We start from the raw sequence: 24,709 nt of genomic DNA, 5'->3' as shown, positions 1-24,709 counted from the left end.
ACGAGTCACATTTTCTTTTTGCACTACAGGCATGACCTTGAGATGCAGATATTGTCAAACAGCGAAGACGACTGCCAACTCACATCACCAAACTTGGAAAACAGGTGGGCCGCAATCAACTGTGACGTCATGTTCAGTCAACGGCAAGTAACAAAATGGGAGGCGGATCAAAACGGGTGGATTTTGCCGCTTCATTCATATTCCGCAAACGCGCCGTCAATCAGATTGCCCTGTTTGGACGAGCGGGACCGCATAGAAGGGAGTGTCAAGAAATGTTTTGAGTTGACTTCCCTTTTAACTCATTCAGTACCAGCCAATTCTGGACCAAGTCTGAAAAGACGTTTAAAAACGTCTTTGGGAGTGAATGAGTTAACCCTTTGAGGGACGGCGGTTACTACAGCAGATAGCTTCTCATGTTATCCTGTTACAGGGTGCACGAAAGGGTTCAAATGGAGATCAAAGAGATTGAATTAATGCCGCAACAGTTTTTTCGAGTGGCGGAACGCGTGGGTTCAATTTCCACTGAGTGTGAATTGTTGTTCTCTTTGTGCCCTGTGATTAACCGGCGACCAGTTCAGGGTGTATATCATATGATAGCCTGTATGATCAATGACGCATGAAGGGACGAAAGGCGACCAAGTGCGTGTCTGTTATTTGAAGGCAAATATTGCCCTCATTGGATGGATGAGCGGGACAGGTGATGGATGAATGGATGGATGGAAGTCATTAGCGTTGCCCCACTGTGTCGTAGCTCATTCTTGGTGCACCCGCTCGTGTGGCAGATTTAGAGTACAACTTACAAACATTTGCCGAACAAACATTTTGGACATGTGACTATTTTGGTGTTCATGAACAACAGTAAGCAGTGTGAATATGTGACTGAGTCTTGTTGTAGAGCACTTCGGGGGGTTTTTTGTGTTGAGGCGGTGACGGTGTTGAGGAAGCCGCCCTCCAAAGGGCTCCGTCTGTTTTCGCGCGCTAAGCAAAGACAGAGCTGAGGGAGAAACGTGACACACAGCAGGAAAAATAGACTAAAAAAGGTAGAAAAAGTATTGCGAGCTTTGAGTGATTTACTTTCCAATCTAAAGTCTCCCCCCCACAGCTCCCCCCGCATCCCCACCGGACCCCCATGTTGCCTTTGGACGAGCGCCAGACGCCTTTGGATTGTTGTTCGACTCCTTTCTCGTGTCACTCGACAGGCGCTCACTGTGACCTTTCCGGCGATGAATATACGACGCCGAAAGATCAACTGAGGAGGGAGCCAAGCGGAAAAATCACCCAATCAGCTGAGGCAATATTTCAGCTCATCATTAAGGTGTCCCCTCCGTCACGGTTGACCTCCGGCATCTTGGCATGTGTGCGTCATTGTGTGTGTGTGTGCGTGTTGTTAGGCTCTACTCCTATCTTGAAGGCTCCAAGCTGTGCTCCAGCTTCCAGGCTGTCAGTGGTTTGTGTCTCCTCACCATCTTCTATCTCAAACGACATGACACACTCAGAAAAAGTGAGGGGGAGACAACTTCAAATATTTGGTAAAGGGAAAGCCTTAAGTTATGCAAAGAAGGGGCAGGGGGGGGTCTATTGTGTTGCATCTGGATCCATTAGTCAACTGTTGGAAAGGTGCCACGTCGACGTGTGTGTAGAAAAGCATGCACAATTCAAAACAAAGAGGCGCAAAGCTATTTGGCAATGACGGCAGCGCTGTCTGTTGACTCCCACTAATCACGAGGCCTGAATCACAAAACGGACAAAAACAAAAACCAACACCAAAAAAATGTTTCTTGTGACCTTTGCTTGAAAGACAACATTTTATGATTGAGATTTTTTTTTTCTTCAAGAAAACAAATGAAGGCATCACAAACTTGCGCAAGAAATGCTTTCATTGGAGAGCGATTTTCTCGGAACAAGAGTAGATCTGATACAAGAGTTGTGCAGTCCACCCACTAAAGTATGAGTATCGGATCACACGTACAGCGGCATGCGCGTTGATGCAGTGATAACTTTGCAGTTATTGTATAACAGTCCTCTGGGAAGAGATTCTTCTCTAAAGCGTTTGGCGTTTGTCCGTGGGAACTTCTATCCCTTTATCCAGAAGAACATTTGTGGTGTCAAAGGTTACCGCTGTTGAATTTGAGCGAGGGGCCTGCCTCGCTCGCAATCTCAGTTCTCATTCATCCCAAAGTCATCTGATGAAAACTGAAGAAATTCATCCCAGCGTGTCCGTGCCGCAGACGGATATGGAACAGAAGGGTTCAAGGCGTAGAATTGTCCATAAGTATTTGGATCTTCACCAAACTTTACAGTTGTCACGCTGTCGACAGGCTGATCATTTGTTCTGGCATTTTTACCAAACCCTAGAAAAGTGTTTACACACGCCGATAATCGGGCTGACTTACAACATTTTCCCGCTTCCGATCAAATTATCGGATGTCAGTACAGTATATACATTTCACGATATGCAGCTCTCGCTCCAGCTGACATGTTTGAACTTTCACTGATTTGGCTGTTCTCGAGTGTCGGAATACGTTTGAATCAAAACGCGATGCAACGTAAGGAATGCAGGAAACAACACCGTACCAGAAAAGATGACATCGGAAATATGGTTACAGAAAGCAAAGAGAATGACAAAAAGCTTTGAAAATGTACGCGTTGTTGTTTTGTTTTCTTTCTTTCTTCTTCAACAGTGCTCAAATAGATGCCACAGCGATGATTGGCCGTTCTTCCGGTGCTGTTAAACGTCTCAACAATCAGGTTCCCCGGGGTTATTTTTTTGTTTGTTTTTTTTAAGGAATGTTAATGGGCTTAGAACCGAGTGGCCCCGTGGCCTCTGGCTCACGGTCCTTTGGGCTTTTCCTATCAAGCGTTGCATCAAGCGCTGCACCAACGCTGCGGTGCCGCCGGCGTCATCTGTTTTAGCAAGCCGGTCATTGCAACGGGAAGCTTTTGATTAGTACGCTGCCAAGCACACTTTGATGGATTCTATTCTGTTTGGCGTCACTGAAAGAAAGTGAAAGACTTTGCCTTTTCGGACACGGTTACGAGAGGACTTGGTCCGGGATCTTTGCTTCGTGTCAAGTCGACATTATACAGTCAGGGAATGTGTTTAGACTTCTCTCCGTACATAAGACAGCGATTAGTTTCTCACGAACTTCAGCTCTCATTAGGTTCCTAAATGGAAACAGATGCAAAGAAAAACATCAATCCCTTGAATAGAACCTTATAGAAATCTTTAAAATTTTCTCTCAAATGCAGATTGCTTTTACAGACTGCTCTCAAACATTCTTCCTGAGAAGCAAATGGTGCGCAGCGGATACTCTCTGACATCTGACCAATTTGGGCACGTTTATCCTTCTTTGGGGGCTTGGATGAAACTGGGCAATTGGGGAGGAGAGTGTCATTGTGCAGTCAAATGGCAGGCAGTATTTCTCTCCCGTCCCTGGTGGACTTCTGTAGACCGTCTAAAGCCAGTTTTCCCCCTTGAATACAAACATATGCACACTCATATGAGTAAAGCGTTTGATGGATGGATGGATGGATGGATGGATGGGTTTGGGTGAGTGTTTGGATGGGTAGATGGATGGGTTTGGGTGGATGGATAGATGGAGGGATGGATGGATGGGTTTGGTGGGTGGATGGATGCAATGCATTATTGTCTGGATCATGTTTGTATCATCTACGCACGCATGTATATCTTTCCATCATTCAATCTTTCTCTCCGTCTGTCTCTCCATCTGTGAACATTAACTGTGAATCAATGTTGAGAGTTTAAAATCATTTTGTTGAGGATTTATGATCATTGTTGACCTTGTACACATGAAATAGCATTTTTTGCGAGGGCACCCTTATGGTCACTTATTGCCATCGCGGTCCAGCATGTTTGATTTAATTTGTGCGAGACGTCAGGGACTTTGCCACCTGGAATCGGGCAGAACAGCTGCCCAAATAAGCCTCGACCTTCTTTATGATTGCCCCTAAATCACTTGTAACTGCACAGACAGATGCAGTTAAATATTATATGTTCATAATGAAGGCCTTTCAACAACCTGCTCATTTTTTCAACCCATTTGAAATGTTTGCTCAGGTTTATGATTTCCCTCAAACTGGAAGTTAGGGACAGCGAGTCATTAAAGCCATAATTCTCCCCGTGTGCCACATTTTTATGGTTACTCGCTTTCTCATGTAAGACTGACCTCAGAGTCGCTGCCTTCCTCCCTGGTAAATTTATGTGTCTAGCTCCCCTCTCTCTCCTCCATTCCAATCAAATTGCAGCATTCTGTCAGGTAGAACAAATTTGATCTCTGATTATATCAGTCAAGTATAGTGGTCCAAAAGAGGTGGAACTAACAGTTCAGTACCTCCCGTAAACTGACATGACGTGATTGTGGAGGCGATGAGTCATCGTGTTGACCCAGGCTCAGTTTTCAGGGTTGCTCGGAGTTGGACTGCCACGACGGTGCAACTTAATCTGCGCTGGACCACATGAGTCGAATCCCAGAGGTGGAAAAATTAGGTCTGACCGCTCAACCCTAAGAGCATCATCTAACACCTGCGAACATAAATGGATGATGACTGCTGCCCCCTAAAGGCCCTTTTCTCCCCTCATCCGGTAGGCAGGCCATCCTTTCGATGGGGATCACGTCAGTTGGAAGTTACGAGCAAAGGTCATCAAGTGGCAGGCTCCGCAGATGTCCACTTCCACAGACGCTCCGCCGTGTCCTGTAAAGATGTTGCCGTCAGCTCATGCGCGTGGAATACTAATGCCTCCATGTTATTTGCATCAGAAGAAATCTATTTTACCTTGAGTGAATCACTGTTACTCCTGGACAGTAGTCAGTCAAGAAACACTCATCTAATTCGACTGATAACCAGAAGAAGAATCACATTGTTCGTTATAATTGCGTTTTACCGTGGCAAGTAAAAGCTACATTTTAATAATTCTGTATTGTCTTGAGCATTTTGACTGTCGCCATTGACTGTAGTTTTATATCGCGGTTTGTATTCCGCTCACCTGCAATAATATAACTTCCCACTGGTGGCCACAGAACAGTAAATGTGACTGTGGCGTTTTACGACTCTCGAAGTTATAGTTTCCTTCGGAGGGCCGTTCCGAGCGCCAATCCAAATTAAATGGCCGCCTCTTATTACAAATACACAACAATTTGGTCAAAAAGTAGTTTTGAAATCATAGGGCCGCAAAAGCTTTTTTTTTTTTTGTCTTTCGGTGAATACTTGCCCGTGTAGTTTAATAGCGTGTAGACAAAGACTACCGGTACATATCTTCCAGCACTTTATTATTGTACGTTTGCGTTGGAAAAAGTAATATTTGTCTCCCTCTGCTGGCTAATGCGTTGTATCATTTTATGCCTTGCCATTGCAAACCATAACTGGAGGAGGCTCACAAATTAATAATAATAATAATTGAATATAAAATATGGAACAATGTTTATTTTAACAACAGAGTAACAGATGCAGGTTTTAAATTAGATTTTTAATGATTCGCTGAATTACAATTTATTGTTTCAACCAATAATTTCTTGAACAGAAAGTTTATTGTGCATTATACTTTTTTTCCCCCTTTTTTTTTTAAATGCAACAACTCTTGATAATCCAAATGCTCAGTCAACCAGATTAAAGAACAGAACGGGTCGGATGTGGCCTGCGGGCCATACATTGCCCATCCCTGGGCTAACATCTCAAACAGCTAAATGCACCTCATTTTGTGTAATTAACACACACGCACACACACAGTGTCAATAGATGATGTGTTCTTACCGCATGTCATACTATTGGCAATTGCAGCAGGTGTGTGGTCACATGATCGCTCCCATACACAAGCGGCATGGCGTCATGAAGCTTCTGAATGTGACCTGCGGAATGAAACTCCCGCCATTGTTTGGCGACCACACAAAGAACATTCCCACCCCCTGTGTAAACCAGCAACCTCTGTGGCGTCAACGCATGGAGATAATGTCGCTATAGTTTTCCTTTACTGGTCTTTTCATGCTGACTGTGAGAATTCGTGAGCCGAACATGTATGCGCATGTAGGATGTGGTAGGATGTTGCTGAGGAGCTAACTGCTACACTGGTAGCTCAAACATTCACGAATCCATCTTTTATCAATAGCTGGAGGTAAAAAAAAAAAAAAAAAGACTGTTGAGCAGTGCGACATGACAGAGGAGGCTTTTGTCAATGTTTCATTTCCAGATTTGAAGGAACTGGAAAATAAGGTTGGCCGTAAAATACCTGAAAGTCTTCTGCTTTGGATGAGGAACGCCACAGACTCGGGCGATGGTGAGATAGAGGACCAAAGCTGCCTTTTCAGTGATTCTTTTGCCAACAAATTGAGCAACCTTAAACAACAGATGGTAAGGAGGATTTTCTTTATCTTCATGTGATGAAATTGAAGTTCATTCAGTTTAGCAAACTAGCTGTTGGGTCAATTATCAATTGTAATTTGGCTACCTTATGTGGCATCGATATTTTGTCAGCTACATCACCGTGGAAGGATCGCAATTGTCATAAACCCTTTCAGGTTTTTAGAACACAGTTCTAAAAAAAACTCAGTAAGTTAAAGAGCACAAACACGTTCCCTTTTGAACGTCACGACTGTAATTTTACTGCAGTCTTTACTGTCCATTCAGAGGTGGATGCGCTCCGCGGACGTGAGGATTCTACGCCAGCTGGTTGCCGTGCATGAGGGCATCGAGTCCATGCATTGGCTCATGACGGAGCGGAGCACCTCGGCCAGTCGTGACAGCAGCCTGGCAGGAAGTATCAGCAGCCTGGTGGCAGTAGAGGAGCATGCGGACTCGCTATCTCCATGCAGGTGCAGTGTTTGGAGACATTTATTCATACAAATATTGTGTTTTTATTTCAATTAATTTCAAAGGGGGGGAAATTGATTTGAGATACTGGAACACGTTATTTGGAACACGTCAGTGAACCACATGACCTCGTACGTATAACTGCTTCAACTGCGCTTTGGTTTTTGGCGCTCATGCCGCACTAAAGATTATGCGCTCCTAATTCTCTGACAGGGACAATCCAAGGTCAACGTATCTCAAAGATTTGCCTGATACCCTTTGTCAAGTACCATCAGATCCATCGCACGCTGACAGTGACCACTCACATCTACGGAACTGTGCTGAAAATCCAGGGCAAGAGTCCAGCCCATCCACAGACAGTTTAGCTCAGACCGACTTCCAAGTGTCCCAACTCCAGGATTCAGAAGCTCAGCCTTCACAGGACCTGAAGGAGGATGCCAAACCAGTTAAAGAAGTTCATCTCGGCTCTAACAGCTTTGACCTTATTGAAGGGTCACAAGAGACAAAGCAACAAACTCACGACAGCATAGCAGAGGAGGAGGAGAAGATGGAGGCGGTTTTGTTTGGGTATGATGCTCAGTGGTGCTGGATAGAGTCACAGGATGATGTGACATTTTTATGATCTGTCAAACACACACCTCTGTAATGTGAACCTATTTTTGGGTCTGATAATAAAATGCAACCTGTATTGTCGTGAATAAATTAATATACAGTACTGTAAATGCGATCAGATTTTAATTTAGCTCTTGTTTTAAAAGGCAAACGTTTCGCAATGATTGGAAATTACACTATTTGAATTAACAAGAAGCTGTAGCATCCATTGACGAAAAAAAGATTGGTTCACTTCTCCTGTCCCATGTAAATCCATTTCAATTTTAAGCAGCGACTCTCATATCCTTCTGAACTCCGTGGCTAGAAAACAGAGACCGATTCAGCCCTCACTGCTCATATACAAATGAGCAACATCCACAACTCACGCGTGCAACCATGACTTTATATTGCTTTGTCAATAAATAATTCCAAAATTGTATTGAGTATTGATTTTCGGAGAAAACAATTTTTGTCCCACTGAGGTGTGACGTAAAGCAATGTTATTGACGTCACGTATTTGGAGAGGAACCAGGAAGTGAAGCACGCAGTCAAGCGCGCTGGTCAATAGACCGGTTTGACATTGAGGTTGGTCGAAGGGACAATGTGATGGTTCGGACAGTCGCGACGGGAAAATGGCACTTTATTTTGTCCTTTTCTTGGCCCTCGCAAAGGCGACATTTGGAAACGGTAAGCACGAAATCATTTAGTGGGGGCCGTCGGCACGTTAGCCAGTTGGCTAAACTCCACGGCCCAAGTGCACAATCGGAGCAGAGCGCTGACTGAGTTGATTTTAAAATTTTGACTTTTTAAGATTTGGGATATTAAAAATCTATTTGAAAATGTATCTTACCCCCGTGTTTAAAAAGTCGAATCATATTGTTACATGATAATGGCTAGTAGACGATGTGAATGAAATCTTAAAGGTCGTTTACAAACTCAACACTTGTCACATAATGTAATTTTTTTGTACGTATTACCTTGAGTGTTGTCTACTGAATACCTAGTATGTAAAAAAAAAAAATTCCCCACATGCAAACACATCACAGATGTGGAGGAGGTGACATTCGTGTCAGAACTCTCGTCCAAGCCAGCTCAAAAGTTGTCCAAGTATGATTGGTATGGCAACGCCAGGTTGCAAAAGTTTCATATACCAGATGACACTGCCATCGCCAGCTGGGTCTTCACTGTAGTCAAGGGCCACAGCTTTCACTGCAGAGAGCGGAATGTCTCCATGTAAGACTCTTATTTATTCTCTCGACTTCTCGCATCACCTGCTGCGTCCACATATCATTCTCTCATGGTTTTTTTTTCTTTGTAGCCATATACGACACGGTGCTCCTCCGGTAATAAACCCAACCGACACCGCTTTTCCAAACATGACACTGTGGAACCCTCCTTATTCCGTGCTACTCCCAGTGACCTCGCTCAGCTCAGCAACATTGAACCTCTCTTATCCTGCACCCGGGGAATGGTTTGTTGCCACCCACTTGCCTGAAAATGATGGGCGCATTGAGCAGAAGGTCTGCACACATATTACTTTGTCATGTACACTTGTCATAACTTTTTTTTTTATGTGAAACTCTTCATCATGATGAAAAGTATTTCGAGTGTTTTGTTTACGATATTGAGCTATGTGAGAGGATTTATTTTTTTCTATTTTTGTAAGCCCGACCTGTTCCACCAGAGCAAGTAGTTGATAGACTGGCTGGTCGGCATTAACGTCAATTAAAACACGTGCCCGTCTTCTCTCAGTCCGAAAGCAAAGTAAGCTGATATATATTGCAACCTATCTCCTCACTTTTTTTTGTATCTTATTATTTTTCAGGGTTTCCCATCGTGTTCCTACTTTTTCCAGCCTCAGCTGTCCATCAAGAGGGCAATTGACACACCCATCATACAGTCGGGAATCAAGCTCAAAAAGCAGACGGCCGCCCCGAACAAACCCGCACGCCTTAAGTATGAAGTCAGCGTGTGATGAAGCGTGGCCATCTAACTCGAGTTTATGTGCTGTGTTTTTGTTTGCTTAGGTTGTATGTTCCACAGTTTTCCTCGTCTCTTTCCGTCTCCGTGGATGGCTGTTCGACAGCAGAGGCCGCGGGAAGTGCAAACTGTTCTCTGGCCCTCAGCTTGGGCTCAAACTCTCTGCTCCGCGATCCCGCAAGAGTTAACTGCTCTGGGCTCAGGTGTTCCGCTTCTCTTGCCAACCCGCCTTGGGACACCTGGTTACGCGTTGTCGTGGAGAGCATTCGGGACAACCAAACTGTGTTTTTCAACATTGAATCAAACTACTCAGGTAATATACGCAAACGCAGCCCGAGTGTGATTTACACTTGTGAACTTTGATGCGACTGGCGTTTCTACTACTGGGTGTGTCGGCAGGAGGGTGAGAGTTGTGTAAGCTAGCAAAACCAACAAGCACTGGATTTCAACGGAAACGTAGCAAAGTAAATGGAGCACAGCAGTGAAACAAACAACACATTTCTCTCGACTTGATATGTAGCTTTTGAGCGCAAGTAAAAATGGGAGGGTTATTTCTTTTGTCTTTTAAGTCAACTGCCACATGAGAGTGTATCTAGCTCCACCCTTCAAGTGTGCCCCAAAAAAAAAAAAAGTCTTATGATGGGATTGGATCATTTATTTTTGGTGCCATTTTGACCCAAAATGGAAACTTCAAAAAACTACGACTGACTGAACAAAACCAAAATGTACAATTGATTTCTCACTGTGTTTCAGTGGCGTGCAAGCCGAAAAGCGTTGGTCTATCGGCCGACGATGGCGCCGGTCTCCGCAGCAACAACAACTCCCCCTCATCAGCGAGCAACAGCTCCGCTGTGGCGATAGAGAGCGTCGCCTTTGGCGATCAGTCTCGGTTGCTGAATTTATTGCCTTCTGCATGCGTATGGAGCATCCCGGTCCTGTATGACGAGACCGATGTTCTCTCGCTCCGATTCGCTCCAGTCACCGGACCCAATGTCAGCGTCAGAGCGAGCCACCCCACGCTCCTCACATACCCCCTGCCCGCGCAGGTCACCGGCGGGACACTCAACCTGCAGCTTACACTCAACACCGTAAGTGTTTGGAAATTGCATTGTCCTGTTTGTGCATGAGGGAAGTCTTGGCTTTGCTTTGCTTCGTAGACTTATATTACTCCGGGGAACAGCAGCACTGTGGTGGCTTGCTTCACCCCCCTAGCGCCAATCCTCCAAGTCAGCAACTCCCTACAATGCCACACAGGTACCACACACGCACACACTGAGGGTACCCTCCACGTTCCACTATATACTCCTGTCTGCAATTGTCCACCCTGTCCATTTACGCGGCATTGGTGACTATCCGGTTTAAGCATCAGATTTGTAATCCACATCCGGAGGAGACAAATCCAAAGTTACAGGCTCGTGCCGAAGGCGTCCAGGTGATGGAAAGACTTTGACATTTGAGTTTGAGTTGACCTGAAGAGCCTTCTGTATGCTTCTGCAGATTTGTTTGAAGGCTATGGCGTGAATGTGAGCACCAGTTTTCCCAAAGCTCTCATCCGGCTGCCTTTTCCTCGGTCGGCAACGTGGTACCTCACCCTGCAACTCAAGTGCGACAGGTAAATAGCACTTGCGTTTCTTGACAGACGGGGAAATAACACAAACGCGGTTTGGAAAATAAGTCGGACATTTTGAAGTTGTGACGCGGTTTTTGTCAAACCTTAAAAATGAATGGGATGACAGTAATATATGCGGGAAATCATAATGTGCCAAGACTTGAACCTTTGTTGCTGGTTTTGCTTGAGTTTTTTATTTTATTTTTATTTTTTATGTTGCAGCTCATTTTAAAAAAAAATTACATTTGTTTTGTGTGTCTGCAACAGTGAGTGCGGCAATGTGTCGACCGTGTACGTGGACCCAAAAGTTTTTGTCAACGCCTGCATTGAGGACTGTGGCTCATTTGGCGAATGCAGACTGCTCAGGTCCTCCACCTACCTGTACAGCTCCTGTGTGTGCAAGTCTGGTACGACGGAAACAAAAAGCATTCCTCTCACTTCAACTCTTCACTTTCCAAACTGCAAAGCAGTTTCATGACACCTGTCAAGTTGAAAAATACACGGGAAGAGCTCCTAGAAAAAATCTACCTATTAAATCGCAAAATTTGAGGAAATCACCATGATTTGGTTACTTTTCAAAATCACTCAGCCCTCCTTTGTTCGTGCGTTTAGGTTGGAGGGGTTGGGGCTGCACCGACCACTCAACAGCTCTGTCGTCGACCCACCAAGTCGTAGCCGCTCTGCTGCTCACCCTCAGCAACCTCAGCTTCCTGCCGGTAATCTCGTTGGCCGTCAGACGCTTCTACTTCACGGAGGCGTCCGTTTACCTCTTCACCATGTTCTTTTCTACGGTAACGCTCAAACGCACGGTCATCGATGATAAAATTGGGCCGCAATTTGACAATTTCATTTTTACGTTCGACAGTTCTACCACGCCTGTGACCAGCCCGGTATAGCCGCGTTGTGCATCATGAGCTACGACACCCTCCAGTACTGTGACTTCCTGGGGTCCCTCTGTTCCATATGGGTCACTGTTTTGTGCATGGCCCGCATCGGGAAAACAGTGAAATATGTAAGCCGACGGACCTTCTGCCGTTGCGTCGCGGCTTCGTATTTTCCTCGGCTATTTAGACGTGGCTTGCGTTTCTCTGTTTGTGTGTACGTAGACTCTGTTCCTTCTTGGGACTCTGCTGATCGCGATGTCACTGCAGCTGGACCGCAGAGGTCTGTGGAACCTGCTGGGCCCCATCCTGTCCGCCATAATCATCATGGCCGCCGTTTGGGTAAGGGGCGCACGACAGCCGGTCTCGGCTTTTGAAATTGAAAGATGAGTGATACAGTTGTACCTTGAGATATGAAATGAAGTCTGTACTTGATCGGGCTTGTAAGTCAAGACACTCCTAAATTGTCTCTCCGCCTGAAAATGAACGCAAATGCATTTCATCCATTCCAGCTCAACTCCCTTCCGAAAAAAATTGGAACGTCTTCACTTAGCCTGTGTGTCAATGATGTTTCCAGTTTTACGCTAGCAGAGGCTATCGAGCTCCGAACGTCACGTGACTGATGCCCGCACGCATTTGTTTACGCAGCCATGCTCGCACGATGGTAACAGCGGCGGGCAAAGGATTTAAAAGAGAGATAAGATAAGATATCCTTTATTTGTCCCACACTGGGGAAATTTACAGCCTCCAGCAGCAAGAATGTAGGCAGAAAGAAGAAGAAAAAAACAAACAAACACCGTTCAATTAAGTGCAATATAAATACAAAATGGATAAATCGCAGTGCTATTTACAGTTGTTTTCCACATCATTAATTATTATTAATATTATTGTTGCTATTTTTTATTCAGCAGCCTGACAGCAGTTGGTAGGAACGAGCGTCGGTATCTCTCCTTCTTGCAGCGCGGGTGTAACAGTCTCTGGCTGAAGGAGCTACCTAGTGCTGTCAGGGTGGGCTGGAGAGGGTGGGAGGGACTGTCCATCATAGCTTTTAGCTTAGTTAGCATCCTTGAGCAGTGTTAACATTCGCATTTATCAGTCAACATTCCATTCCAGTGAATTAACATCTGAGGAAAATATCAACAATGAGAAACACGTGCAAGATAATTCAGGTTGAATATTACAGATCGCTGCGATTGGCTGGCAACTGGTTCAGGGTGTCCCCCGCCTACTGCCCGAAGACAGCTGGGATAGGCTCCAGCACCCCCCGCGACCCTAGGGAGGATTAAGTGGTTCGGAAAATGGATGGATGGATATCACAGATCGCTATCAAGTGCCAGGAGTGCTTTTTGCAACGGTCACAACAGCAGATTAGGGAGAACTAGAATGGTGAGTCTTCACAATCGTACAAAGCCTTGGAAGCTTCCGAGTTTAGGTGATGGCCCATGTGTACTCGCATGGCTTCATCTTTTGAGTCAAGCAGATGCTTACTGGCTGGCAGGATGAGAGCAGCCGGGTACCCCCCGGCCCACGCCACGCTGGCCGCGACCCGAGCGGCGAGGTTCCGGTGTTATGTATCGAGAGACCATTGCTTTTAAATATTGCCTCCACATTTTCTGATTTGGTAAGAATGACCCATATCATCCCCAAATGCCTCGATTGTTTTCGTCGGTGTCAATTGGACCAAATCAGCCAGCCAATGCGGTCCTTTTTATGTGTTGACAGGTGTACCGAGGAGTTACGCGTCGCCAATGTTACCCGCCGTCCTGGCGGCGATGGGTCTTCTACCTCATCCCCGGAATACTCTGTGCTCTTATCGGGGTGAGCTTGTACATATTTGCTGAGACGGAAGACAACTACTTCTACACGCATTCCATTTGGCACATCCTTGTGGCCTCCTGTGTGCTGTTCCTGCTCCCGCCCCGTGACAGGAGCCAGGCTGATGTCAAGTGGACGGCGGGATGGCGGCCGGATTGGACGTGGCGCTGGACTCCTCGCATTTGTGGGTATACGCTGTGCCAGAGTAGCAAAGATGACACAACGTCACAACGTCATAACGTCATGTGACGTTGACGCCGTGATTCTGTCAAACTGCTGTAACACTCACACAAGATGCACTTTAAAAATGGAGCGTCTGCTTCTGCAATGTTTTCCTCTTCATTAGCATCAACCTGCTGCGGGTTTTTTTTTCTTAAATCACCTTTAAACACTGTCCTTGCAGGGTCTGGGCAGGCAGACCTCTTAAAATGACATGTTCATTCCATTACCTCCTGATCCAGCTTAGCGTGAAGACATCTAAATTCAGGTAGCCCGGCCAGAGGTTTGTACATATTGATTGTGTCGCTCTTTTATGCACTGTATATGGTAGTCGATATAATGTATGCTCCAAATATATATAAATTCTATCATTTTAATAAGTGAAATCCTGCTCAGTGAAGGTGTGAATGCAAATATCTCGATGTGTGCACTGTCCAACTGGCAACCAGTCCGGGCGTTTTCTGCGTTCAGCAAGTTGTCCGATGGGTCAGGCTCCCTGCAACTCTGAACCGTCAATCGCTTTTAGGATTTATGGGCATTTTGTTGACCTTCTACTCAAAGGAAAACTTGAATGTAAATGTGTGTGCTATACAGTTGTGCTCATAAGTTTACGAACACTTGGGGTATGTAAACCTAACGAGAACAACTGTACATGTGCCTCCCCATTTTTCCAAGTGTGTTTTTGTTTCTTCCCTCCGTCGTTTTATGTAAATTATGTGCACTCCTTATTTTGTGTTTTTTCACCGCACTGATTTTTTTGCTCTTCAGATGTTCTCAAATCAATCATTTGTTCCTTATGGTCATCATAGGCTGCCTTTTGTCTGTCATGTTTATGGAAGAGAATGGCATGTAATGGTCAGTGAACCTCTACCTCCCTGAACACAATTACTTTTTGTATATGTGTGATTTACAAACAGCAAACATTAATCTGTAGTCAACAGCATTGTGCGTTTTGTGGGATTGTTTTGTTCACTCAGATTTAAAAAAAAAAAGTGCCCGGGGGACTTTAATTCATTCAGCTGTTTGTTTCTCCTCTTGTTCAACACACATTCATATGCGACGATGATGAAATGAGAAGTGGAGAGAAGCAGATTATTCTAATCCTCAGAAACGTGGAAACCGTTAAAACACGTTCGTTGTGTGGATCCACGTGCAATAGCTCGAGTCCATTTATAAAATTGATACACACTCGTCAGGTCCTGTACAACTGACTAAGTGCTTAGTACTGTATTGCTGATGGAACAGTTTAACGGGAACGTTATATTTGTCCTCCTACAGTAAAATGGCAGTTTTAAAGGTACTTAAAACTCTATTGTCAAGAAAATAAATATAAACCTTCGACGGCCTTGAAAACTTGTCCACAGTCATTATGAAGCTCGTAGCTCCCCGGAACACACACACACACACACAAAAACGGAAGCACGTGCACAAGGCTCCAGAAGGACTGCAATACCTCACGATAAGACTTACATGAATGCAGCTGAGAAAGTGGCGTGACTATTGGTAAGAGCCCACTCATTTGAACGCAGTTTTGCTTGATTTTGGAGTTTGCTGTGGTCATCCATTTTCACACAAACGAGGTGATGTCTGTTAAAGGCCACTGCGCTATTAAAGGGGTAACAAGATAAATTCCAACTTTTCTGTGCGTTTAAACTTGACCGATGGCAGTCGGTGAGCCTGAAACGCAAAGTTTCCACGCAACACTTCTACAGTATTTGTATAGTCTTTGACGTCCTTTCGTAATCTTTTCAAGAAAATGTTGGGTAGAAATACCCAGGATGCCCCCCTTTTAAAGTAATTCACGTTGCTCTTACATGCCTGGTAGAAACTGGTGGATATTATTTAAATATTAATTCTCATTAATATTTGGTAAGTAGTTAAGCTTTGTTCAGTTTGAATCGATGTGCTCCTTAATTTGAATTTGAAGAATTGCTGCGTGATTAGTGTATAGCGTACACAGTGCACGGTGAATTTGGATTGACTTTCTTCATGTTCCACGAAGCTACCGAAACTCGAAAACCTCCCTTGTAGATGCCCGCACCATTTTGATATCCACCCAACCATTTTCCGAACCGCTTGATCCTCACTAGGGTCGCGGGGGGTGCTGGAGCCTATCCCAGCTGTCTCCGGGCAGTAGGCGGGGGACACCCTGAATCAGTTGCCAGCCAATCGCAGGGCACACAGAGACGAACAACCATCCACGCCCACACTCACACTCACACCTAGGGACAATTTAGAGCATCCAATCAGCCTGCCATGCATGTTTTTGGAATGTGGGGGGAAACCGGAGCACCCGGAGAAAACCCACGCAGGCCCGGGGAGAACATGCAAACTCCACACAGGGAGGCCGGAGCTGGAATCGAACCCGGTACCTCTGCACTGTGAAGCCGACGTGCTAACCACTGGACTACCGGGCCGCCCCTCATTTTGATATTTCTTAATTAAAAGATTGTGTGGGTGAGCGAGACTGAATGAGTGTATGTCATATTATTGGACGACACCGAGGCCGCCCGACAAACTCGCTAGTTTGGGAATCTTTGGGCCCGTAATCGCAAATTTACCGTAATGACACAAAATGCGGCGCACACCAGAATATTGAATGCAGATTTTTTTTTTATTATGTAAACATGCTCAAGCAAAGCAAATGATCATTTAAAACAAGCATATACATGAACCAAACTAATTATATCATGCACATCTCTAGGATTAATCGTTTTACCTCAAAAGAATAAGATGATTGAAAAAAGTAAAATCCAACAATGACTCCAGGATTAATATTCAGAAGAAAAACATTTCATGGCTCAGAGAACACACAACAAATATGATGGAGAATGGTGTAAAACCACTGAATGCTCTTTTATGAACTTGCTGGTGCTTATGGTATTACATTTGATTAATGTGGCATGTGGATAGAAAGCTATGGTGCTCCACAAACAGGCTAGATGTCTCTGTTATACATACTGTGGACAGTATGTATAACGCACATCTACAGCTGTGCACTCATTACTTTAACGCCCACTTTAACACTTTCCTCATTTAACTACCGACAGCGCTTACATTATAAATGCGTGTGATGTGTTAAGTCACAAGATGTCAAACTCAGGTCCTGGAGGGCCGCTGTCCTGCATGTTTTCCAAGTCTCCCTGTTGCAACACACCTGATTCAAACGAACAGGTTCAATGTCAGGCTTCCGCAGAGCTTGCTGATGATCTGATCATTGGAATCGGGTGTGTTGCAACAGGGAGACTTGGAAAACATGCAGGACAGCGGCCCTCCAGGACCCGAGTTTGACACCTATGTGTTAAGTAGTAGGAGAAGATGAAAATATGTCGGTCCTACAATAGTGGTGAGAAACTGTCATTTAGCGATGATGGGTAGGGTGGTTAAAGTAACGATGGCGGAGAGACCAACTGACAATTTTAGATTTGCTGCGGCTAGAAATAATGACAGACTGACGATGATGGACGTCTGGCCCGGTCGCTGGGGAATGATGAATGCAAAATTTACCGATGCGTCCACCTTTGCTGTATTGTGCGACAAGATGGAAAAAAAAAAGTTACCATAGATAAGGACGTCAAGTGACACCCCCCCCCCCTCGCCCAACCCTCCAATGGAGCAGTGACGGAAACTGAAATCAGCAGTCCAAGATGAGAACCTTTACTATGTTGACCACATAGACACGAATGAGACCAAGGTGGACTTGTTTTTAGTGCTTTAACCTGGCATCAGATGGCCGCAGAGCTGGGCCCTGCCTGCCCAGACCCTTTGGCGAGCCCGTCTTCCTGAGTAACAGCCTTGGCGGGGGAGGGGCTTGAGTGCCGTTGTCTCCTCATAAAGGGGAACACACTGACAAAGTGGAAGGTCAGAGAACGGATGAAGGTATTAAGGGCATGACTCGGTGTTCCTAAACAACCATGCAAAGACGCATATTCACCTTTTTTTTGTCTCCTGTGGAATAATAGCTCTGGCCAGCATGTTCTTGTAAAGGTCAGATTTGAGATATCTGGGATAAGAGTCCTATGCAAGCACACACACACAGAGCCAACAAGGACACCCGGAAACATTAGCAAAAGTTATTTTCTTAATTCAAAGTTTAAAAATGTAAACATTTCTGATTATACATATTATTTAAAACTCAGAGTGGTGTCCCTCAGGTTTAAACTCTGGATCCATTGCTATTCTTGTTGCAAAACAAGTTGCGTTAACTCCAAATTTGGCCACGGTATGAATCATTCAATGTATATTTACAGAATAGGAAACATTAAGAAATGCATAGTTCTGCAAATAGTTTTTTATTTCATGTTTATATCCGCTAATAAATATGTTCAATCCGACAGCCCAAACCTTCTTCATGAGGAAGTAGATGTGCATTTGCGCGTCATCCATAACAAAGCGATGAGGCCGTTGGATGCCCTCCAAAGTCGTCGCCATGGTTTTACTGTCAATGTTCACCCAGCGGGCAGCTCCGGGCGCCAAGAAGTTTCTGTTTCACATTCAGGAGCTCAATTGACACTAAAAGCACCAAAATATGTTTTTGTGTGGGGGTGTTTGTGGGGCTGTGTTCTTACTTGTATATTTCTTCCACCTTCTCGTTGATCTTGGAACTTTCTCCATGTCTAACGTCCTCACAGGCCTGCCAGAAACACAAATTCTCCGCTGGTGAGAGAGAGAAAACAATTGCTCTGTGTGAATGGAAGCAACAAACGATTAGACACTGGATGGAGTGAAAGTCTCACAAGAAACGACACCAAGTAGAGATTGCCACCATCTTCTCTCACCACTAAATTCTTTCTCCAGGTAAGTCATGAATTGCCGTCTCCCCATAGTGTCGATGAGAAGTGCCATGAAGCTGAAGCTCCAACGTTCCACTCGGAGGCGTGTCGGGGTGGGCACACTACTCGCAGAAACGCAACATCCATGAACGTGTTGAGCGTTCGGACAACGGTGAATGTGTGTGTTGTCTCACATGTCCGCATTCATGCTCCAAAGTGCGGTGTCGTCAGAGATCCAGGGATTACTGGGAAGACAACCCTGCATAATGGGATCGTGGTTCTGGTACTGCTCACTGAATTTCAAAAAACTGCCCATCCACACACACACACACACACACACACACACACACACACACACACACACACAGTGTATTATTGTATTAGTGCTTCAGATCATAGGAGTTAATGGTCTCTAATTCCAACTTGCCCCAGGAAGCATCCATTAGTGGCTCTTCCAGCGAGAGCGCTAAGCCTTCCCTACGCGAACGTGTACTTGTGTACGTGTACTGAAGGAGCAAAGTTCTGATCCTGAGATTTCACATCCATTTGAGCATGCGTCTATTTGAACACGGCTCATTCGATGCGTCCACGTGTGTGTGTGTGTGCATCAATATTAGCGCACTGCACACCTCTCCAGGCAGATGGAGGACTTTACACGGTTTCTTCCGAGAGCCCTTCGACACGTTTCCATCTGTAAACATACACACACACACACACAAAGCATGTGAACAAATCTAGACTTTGTTGGACATGCTTAACAAAGTGTAGAAATGATGCGCGATGTTTACCTCTCTTTTGTAGTAATCGCTATTCTACATCTGTCCAAGACAAGACACAAGAAAAAGTATGAAGAACATCAATTAAGACTAAAAATGTAAAGTATCGTGTAATACCTAGTACTGTACTTTGTTTTTGCACAGTCTATAATTATTTATTTATTTGTTGATTGGGAATGATTTGGACACTTACTTTGAAACAACAGCGGCAGGAAAATAAGGGGAAAACAAAATGGCATTGAGAGAGATGGGGCATTACATTTGACAAGTACAAAACGGGATGTAGGACAATGATCTGTGACGCTTCCACCGACCAGTGTGACTCGTAAATTGCAGTTGCTTGGCCTTTCCAGACCCATGTCGAGCACATTATGCACCCCGGGCTGAAAGAAAACAACAAGTATCAGCACATTAATAGAGTGTGTGTTTGCATAAGTGTGCATGTGTGTGTTCGGACAAAAGGCATGTGAGTGAGCACTTAGCTCGCTCTGAGCTTTACACGCCACTGGCTTGGACTTTTGATTCCCAAGTTACCCTTTCATTTTGCCCGTTCCCTCGTTCTTAATTCATAAAGGCAAGACGGGATGGAGTCCCTCCCCCAATGGCTTGTCCTCAGCTTCCCTCTTGCATTTTACAGGAACTCGCCAGCACCCCTTCCCTTCACAACCCCCTCCTAATGCCTTTTTGCACTCCCTCCCCCTCCCTCCCCCTTTTCTATTCTATTAAGATCATGGAAGGAGAGGAGTATGACAACTGAAGAGCCATCATATATTGGATAACGTAATGTATATTGTACCCCCCCCCCCCTCCCCCACGCTCACACTCTGATTTTCCTCTGTGTTCCTCCACAGCTGTCAGCTGAAGCTTTTACCAGATGGGTTGAATATTTCATGCAAGAGGCAGAATGGCTGGAAGCTGAACATTAAGAGTGTCCTTTGACTTTGTATAAGGTAGGCAGGAGGTTATATCTGGAATTTCTCCATTGCGAGACTAATAAAGGTTTTCTTATCTTATAATTCATCGTATATAGAACTGTAAAAACATGGTCAAATATTTGATGGCATTACTTATGTAATACACTTGCGCACGTTTTTTTTTTCTTTGATCAAATTGACACTTGGTTTAGAACAAACACTGAATATAGGAATTCTTTAATCGTGGATCGTTTTCATCTGTTTAATGGAGGATGTTGGCCATTTTAGCATGGCCAGCATCTTAGGGAGATGGCAAAAAAAACAAACAAACAAAAAAAAGTTTATGTAAGGATAAATAACAGGTTAAAGCATAGCATAGGATTTAATAGCATAACACGCCAACATAGTACAGTCAGTCTGAGAGAGAACCTACCGGTGTTCTGTTGACGAGCCAGTAAGCCTGCTCCTGACACTCCAAAACAATACGGTCCGCCTTCCGCCTCTGTTTGGATGCCCTACACAACAAATACATTGTGAGGTTCTGGCCAGGCGTGCGTGTGTGCGCGCGCGTGTGTGTGTTTTCACATATCAATGTGTGTGTACCTGAGTTGCTCTCTGGCTTGCATCACCACAAAATCCCAGGTATGGTTGATCCTCTTGTGCAACACACTGTACCGCTCCTGAAAAGGCAGAGCCAATCGCCAAATGTCTGACCGTCGTAATAAACACCACTCCTTGATATAGAGAACCCAACAAACCAAGTTGTATGTCTTACCTTTTCGTATTCCATCAATTCTCCTTGTTTTCTGATGTTCTTTTTAGCCAAGTAGATTGCTGATGGGGTCAAATGAAACAGAAGAAAACAATCATGGGTGAGTGATAAATGTTATGTCATCATTGCGTAATACTGTGTGATAAAATATTGGGAAAAGAAAGCTATAAAATCTGAAGCTGGGAAACGGCTATGCCCCATCCACAATGGCGCAAACGCCCTATTACGCTGAATTCTAGTGGTCGGGCAAAATACCAAAAGAAAGAAAACCCCAACCATGTTCACTGCTGTCAATGCTCGTTCATGATTTGCACCCTAGAAGTAAGCCTAGTAACATCTTGTTTGCGAAAAAAATGTCAGTCTTTACTCACCATAGTCCAGCTCAGAGGGAGGCCATCGAGTACTGGTCCAGAAGTAAGGAGTCTGAAAAAGACAACCGTTGCAAGTCAGTCCTCACTGGAGGTGAGATTTGTCCAAATGAATCCATGTCGATGGAGGGGATGAGGAATAAAACATACCTGGAAACGGTAGGGCGATTCGTCAGGACGTAGCACAAGCAATCGGGGCTCCTTGAGAGGGTAAATGTAGCCAAACCTCACCAGCATGCCTCCAAGATGCAAAGCCTCTGGAGGAGTCACAAACCCGTCACTTTAGGCACTAATCCCTCGGATGATTTATGTTGTCGTATGTGCTCAATACAAGAATCAGTACAGCAGCTGAATCAACTTCTCAAGCATGAGCAGGTTTTTTTGACACTGTGGAAAACATTGGACTCGATTAACCTTCCATGCATGTTTCAGGGATGTGGGAGGAAGCCGGAGTACCCGTAGAAAACCCACTCAACCATAGAAATCGCAATTTCCACGCAGGAAGGTCGGAACCAAGTTTTGAACCCAGGACCTCAGGACTGGTACTGTGGACAATCTGCTCTCAACCCCTCTCCCTATTAGACCGTTAAATTAAAGTTCCACTGTCCAGTATTTTTACTTTATTCTTACGACTACTACTATTCAAAATAACAATAACCTATGCAGTGTCATTTAATCAGTCCCCGATGTACTTTTCACTCCTACAAGAGGCCAATGCACCGCATTTCTTTCCAGCCTCTAATTGAGTTGAGCAACCGTAAAGATTCCCCAAGGGTGAAAAATCTCCACATGGGATCTCAATCAAGTCAGGTCACCCGGTGAGTTAATCAAACTTGTAATCTCTGGGGTGCGCATTCCTGCTTATTGGAAACAACAACCTCACGAGACACAAAAGTGACTTCTCCCACTCAGCTGGAGAGGACGAGCGCCGTATCCAGGCAACACACACACAACAACGTCGACAGTACAAAACAGTCAACCTCTGCTCTTTGGAGGGGATCGGGACCGAGCCCTGCCTGCCCGACTAAGTTTTTTTTTTCTCATAAGACTGCCTATAGGCTATGGCTTGCCAAAATAAAGTGTTTAAAATACTGTAGACACCATGGCGCTTTATATCAGACATGGCACAAAAACAGTGAATAGGTGAGTTTTTTAAATAACTAATAATTTTTTAAATAACAGTCAAATAACTGAGTCCAGGTTGCCCCCCGCAAAAAATCTTTGAATTAACTGTCAATACGACTCTGAGGTTCTGATGAGCTCCTCACCTTCCTCGCCTATGTTGTATTTGTGGATGAGCCACTCGATGATGTCACGGCCTGCAAAGTCACGAGACAGGAGGGAAAGAAGAGAGGGAATAAGAGCACAAACCTCCTCGCCTCTTCGCAAAGCACATGGTTCTCCAAAATTCACGGCTGCATTATGCATGAGCAGCGGGACCAACATGCTGCAGCGGGCATTTCCAAGCACACGCACGCACGCACGCACACCTGTCATGGCGTGTGGGATGACCGTTATAAGGAGCCTCTGGTTCCTCATCTTCACGCCCATGTCCGGGTCCTGCATGGCCACAATCACCTTCTCCATCTGGAAGTTAAGGTGCACACATGCGTGAAAGTCAAGCACACCATGTGGGACGTAATAAATAGAGAGCTACGCGGGTGACATATTCCATCCCTATATGACTTGTTTTCATCCGAGCAGGTTTTTAATTGCACTGGGGTCAGACCGGGTGACATTCAGTATCATGTCATCACTTGTTAATACGGTGCGGTGGAATACGGCAATCAGATCATGATTTTAGGTGCAGAAGAAAGCAAATATCCATTAGATGACTTTTGAGCATAGCAATAACATGGCATGTTTCCTTTTTTTTATCCATCTTGACACGGTCCTGATGACGATGTTATAAAATTGCCATTTATTGCTATCAATCACAGTGGATGTCTGCAGCAGAATTACTAGCCACACACGTCGGGGATCGCTGCAAGGTCTCCACAACAAACACTAGAACAGTGGAATCCATCCGGTCCGTCTAACGATTTGCATCCATTTAGCATTAGTTGATGCCATCTGGTGACCTCCTCAGACCTCACTGGGCTTAAATCATCCGATTCAAACACTCACTCTGAGCAAAAGCTGATATTTCTATCTGAACTTACTCATGGGATGCACAATTTATATTTAAATGATTCATTTCACTGTATCGTTTTGTGATATTATACGTACAGTGCATGGCTTATAAAGCTGCATTATTTTTACCTTTTTGCAGAAAACCCCTATTAATATCAATTATTATAATAACCATTACCTCCAAGCGAATTGCCTTTTTTAAAAATGTGTTAAAACATACTTTCCAGTTCTTTTAAAATAGCAATCAAATGTTATTGTGTGGGTTTCAATTAACCTATTACATAATACAAATGTGTATGAACTATCATAAGAAAACTTTTTTTTTTAACTTAATTAAAATGTAAAGATTAAAATCACCCTACTGGATCACTGTCAAATTGTATTAGATTTGAACAAGTGCCAGTTTCACCTTATACTTAACATTGAAAATCACATGAAATTAAAATGATAATTTCATTAATTTAACTCATCATCATTTCTATGATTCTGTGTATTGTTCGAAGACATTTTGTTGTCGTGCATCTGGATATTGTGCACTGATTTTTCAGGTGACAGTCTAGAGAACTCTTGACTACTCTTCCTGCTAACGGACAATAAATCATGTAATAAAAAAAGGTCATTCGTACCTTTCGGAAGCATGCCATTTGTTCCCGGTGGCAGCCTCCTCTAGCCAGGGTGCTGATGGTCATCTTGCGTGCTCTTTGAGGTAGCTCCACTTAGTCCATGGGACGGCATCAAGTGCGAGAGAGTTAAGTGATGGCGGCGGGAACGCGCGGCGAAGCGTGCACGTTTTTTTTTCTCTTTGCCATCACGCGCACCCCAGTGGCGATAAAAGCGGATTAGAGGATGCCGGCAAAGTGATTTGAATAGATAAGATGTTCAATACAAAAGAGGGAGAAAGCAACGGTACGTGTTTTCATACAGTGCATTTTAGTTTTATTGGCAACCTAACACAACCCCCCGCTCCAATAAAAATTCTAGCTTCTTTGTGTTTTTATTTTTAGAATATAATCAATCAATAAACAGACTAAAACTACTAGTACCACCACTACTAAAT

The 24,709-nt window shown here is 44.5% G+C and overlaps 3 protein-coding genes and 1 long non-coding RNA gene across 11 annotated transcripts; 3 read left to right on the top strand and 1 right to left on the bottom strand.

Moving 5' to 3' along the window:
• The first annotated feature begins 5,698 nt into the window (after positions 1 to 5,698).
• LOC147195003 (leucine rich adaptor protein 1-like) lies at positions 5,699 to 7,770 on the top strand. The gene is made up of 3 exons (XM_086129473.1): positions 5,699 to 6,363; positions 6,640 to 6,824; positions 7,036 to 7,770. The coding sequence occupies exons 1-3, from the start codon at positions 6,166 to 6,168 to the stop codon at positions 7,442 to 7,444; spliced, it is 792 nt and encodes a 263-aa protein (XP_085985599.1). The 5' UTR covers positions 5,699 to 6,165; the 3' UTR covers positions 7,445 to 7,770.
• A 170-nt stretch (positions 7,771 to 7,940) lies between these two features.
• Positions 7,941 to 15,270, top strand: pgap6 (post-glycosylphosphatidylinositol attachment to proteins 6). Of its 6 annotated transcripts, none has more exons than XR_015102857.1 (15): positions 7,941 to 8,100; positions 8,460 to 8,646; positions 8,732 to 8,933; positions 9,239 to 9,369; positions 9,441 to 9,706; positions 10,147 to 10,481; positions 10,551 to 10,647; positions 10,891 to 11,005; positions 11,270 to 11,409; positions 11,615 to 11,793; positions 11,868 to 12,014; positions 12,109 to 12,225; positions 13,067 to 13,269; positions 13,364 to 13,504; positions 13,606 to 13,748. XR_015102857.1 is itself a non-coding variant. In XM_086129389.1 (14 exons), exons 1-14 carry the CDS (start codon positions 8,046 to 8,048, stop codon positions 13,821 to 13,823), a joined length of 2,079 nt encoding a protein of 692 aa, XP_085985515.1. In that variant the 5' UTR covers positions 7,941 to 8,045; the 3' UTR covers positions 13,824 to 15,270. The 6 variants fall into 6 exon arrangements, 3 of the variants coding, with proteins under 3 accessions (XP_085985515.1, XP_085985514.1, XP_085985516.1); XR_015102856.1 differs by having other exon boundaries at positions 13,356 to 13,504; XR_015102855.1 differs by having other exon boundaries at positions 13,067 to 13,504.
• A 1,801-nt stretch (positions 15,271 to 17,071) lies between these two features.
• On the bottom strand, positions 17,072 to 24,423 carry rgs11 (regulator of G protein signaling 11). 3 transcript variants are annotated; one of them, XM_086130022.1, is made up of 18 exons: positions 24,279 to 24,423; positions 23,010 to 23,106; positions 22,788 to 22,838; positions 21,670 to 21,776; positions 21,523 to 21,574; positions 21,155 to 21,213; positions 20,983 to 21,059; positions 20,813 to 20,894; positions 19,780 to 19,848; positions 19,478 to 19,501; positions 19,319 to 19,380; positions 18,884 to 18,997; positions 18,696 to 18,811; positions 18,486 to 18,573; positions 18,262 to 18,400; positions 17,852 to 17,934; positions 17,637 to 17,763; positions 17,072 to 17,441 (listed from the first exon to the last, which is right to left on the bottom strand). In XM_086130022.1, exons 1-17 carry the CDS (start codon positions 24,339 to 24,341, stop codon positions 17,643 to 17,645), a joined length of 1,404 nt encoding a protein of 467 aa, XP_085986148.1. In that variant the 5' UTR covers positions 24,342 to 24,423; the 3' UTR covers positions 17,072 to 17,441; positions 17,637 to 17,642. The 3 variants fall into 3 exon arrangements, with proteins under 3 accessions (XP_085986148.1, XP_085986147.1, XP_085986149.1); XM_086130021.1 differs by having other exon boundaries at positions 17,072 to 17,763; XM_086130023.1 differs by having other exon boundaries at positions 17,072 to 17,763; positions 18,884 to 18,934.
• On the top strand, positions 20,330 to 22,192 carry LOC147195001 (uncharacterized). Its single transcript, XR_015102927.1, has 3 exons — positions 20,330 to 20,415; positions 21,202 to 21,251; positions 21,952 to 22,192. It is a non-coding gene; the product is annotated as an uncharacterized LOC147195001 (long non-coding RNA).
• Positions 24,424 to 24,709: the final 286 nt, after the last annotated feature.

Source organism: Hippocampus guttulatus, chromosome 14 (genome assembly GCF_054856545.1).
Source record: "Hippocampus guttulatus isolate MCC_2025c chromosome 14, RoL_Hgut_1.0, whole genome shotgun sequence".
NCBI lineage: Eukaryota > Metazoa > Chordata > Actinopteri > Syngnathiformes > Syngnathidae > Hippocampus > Hippocampus guttulatus.
This window is presented reverse-complemented; position numbering and strand designations above follow the sequence as displayed.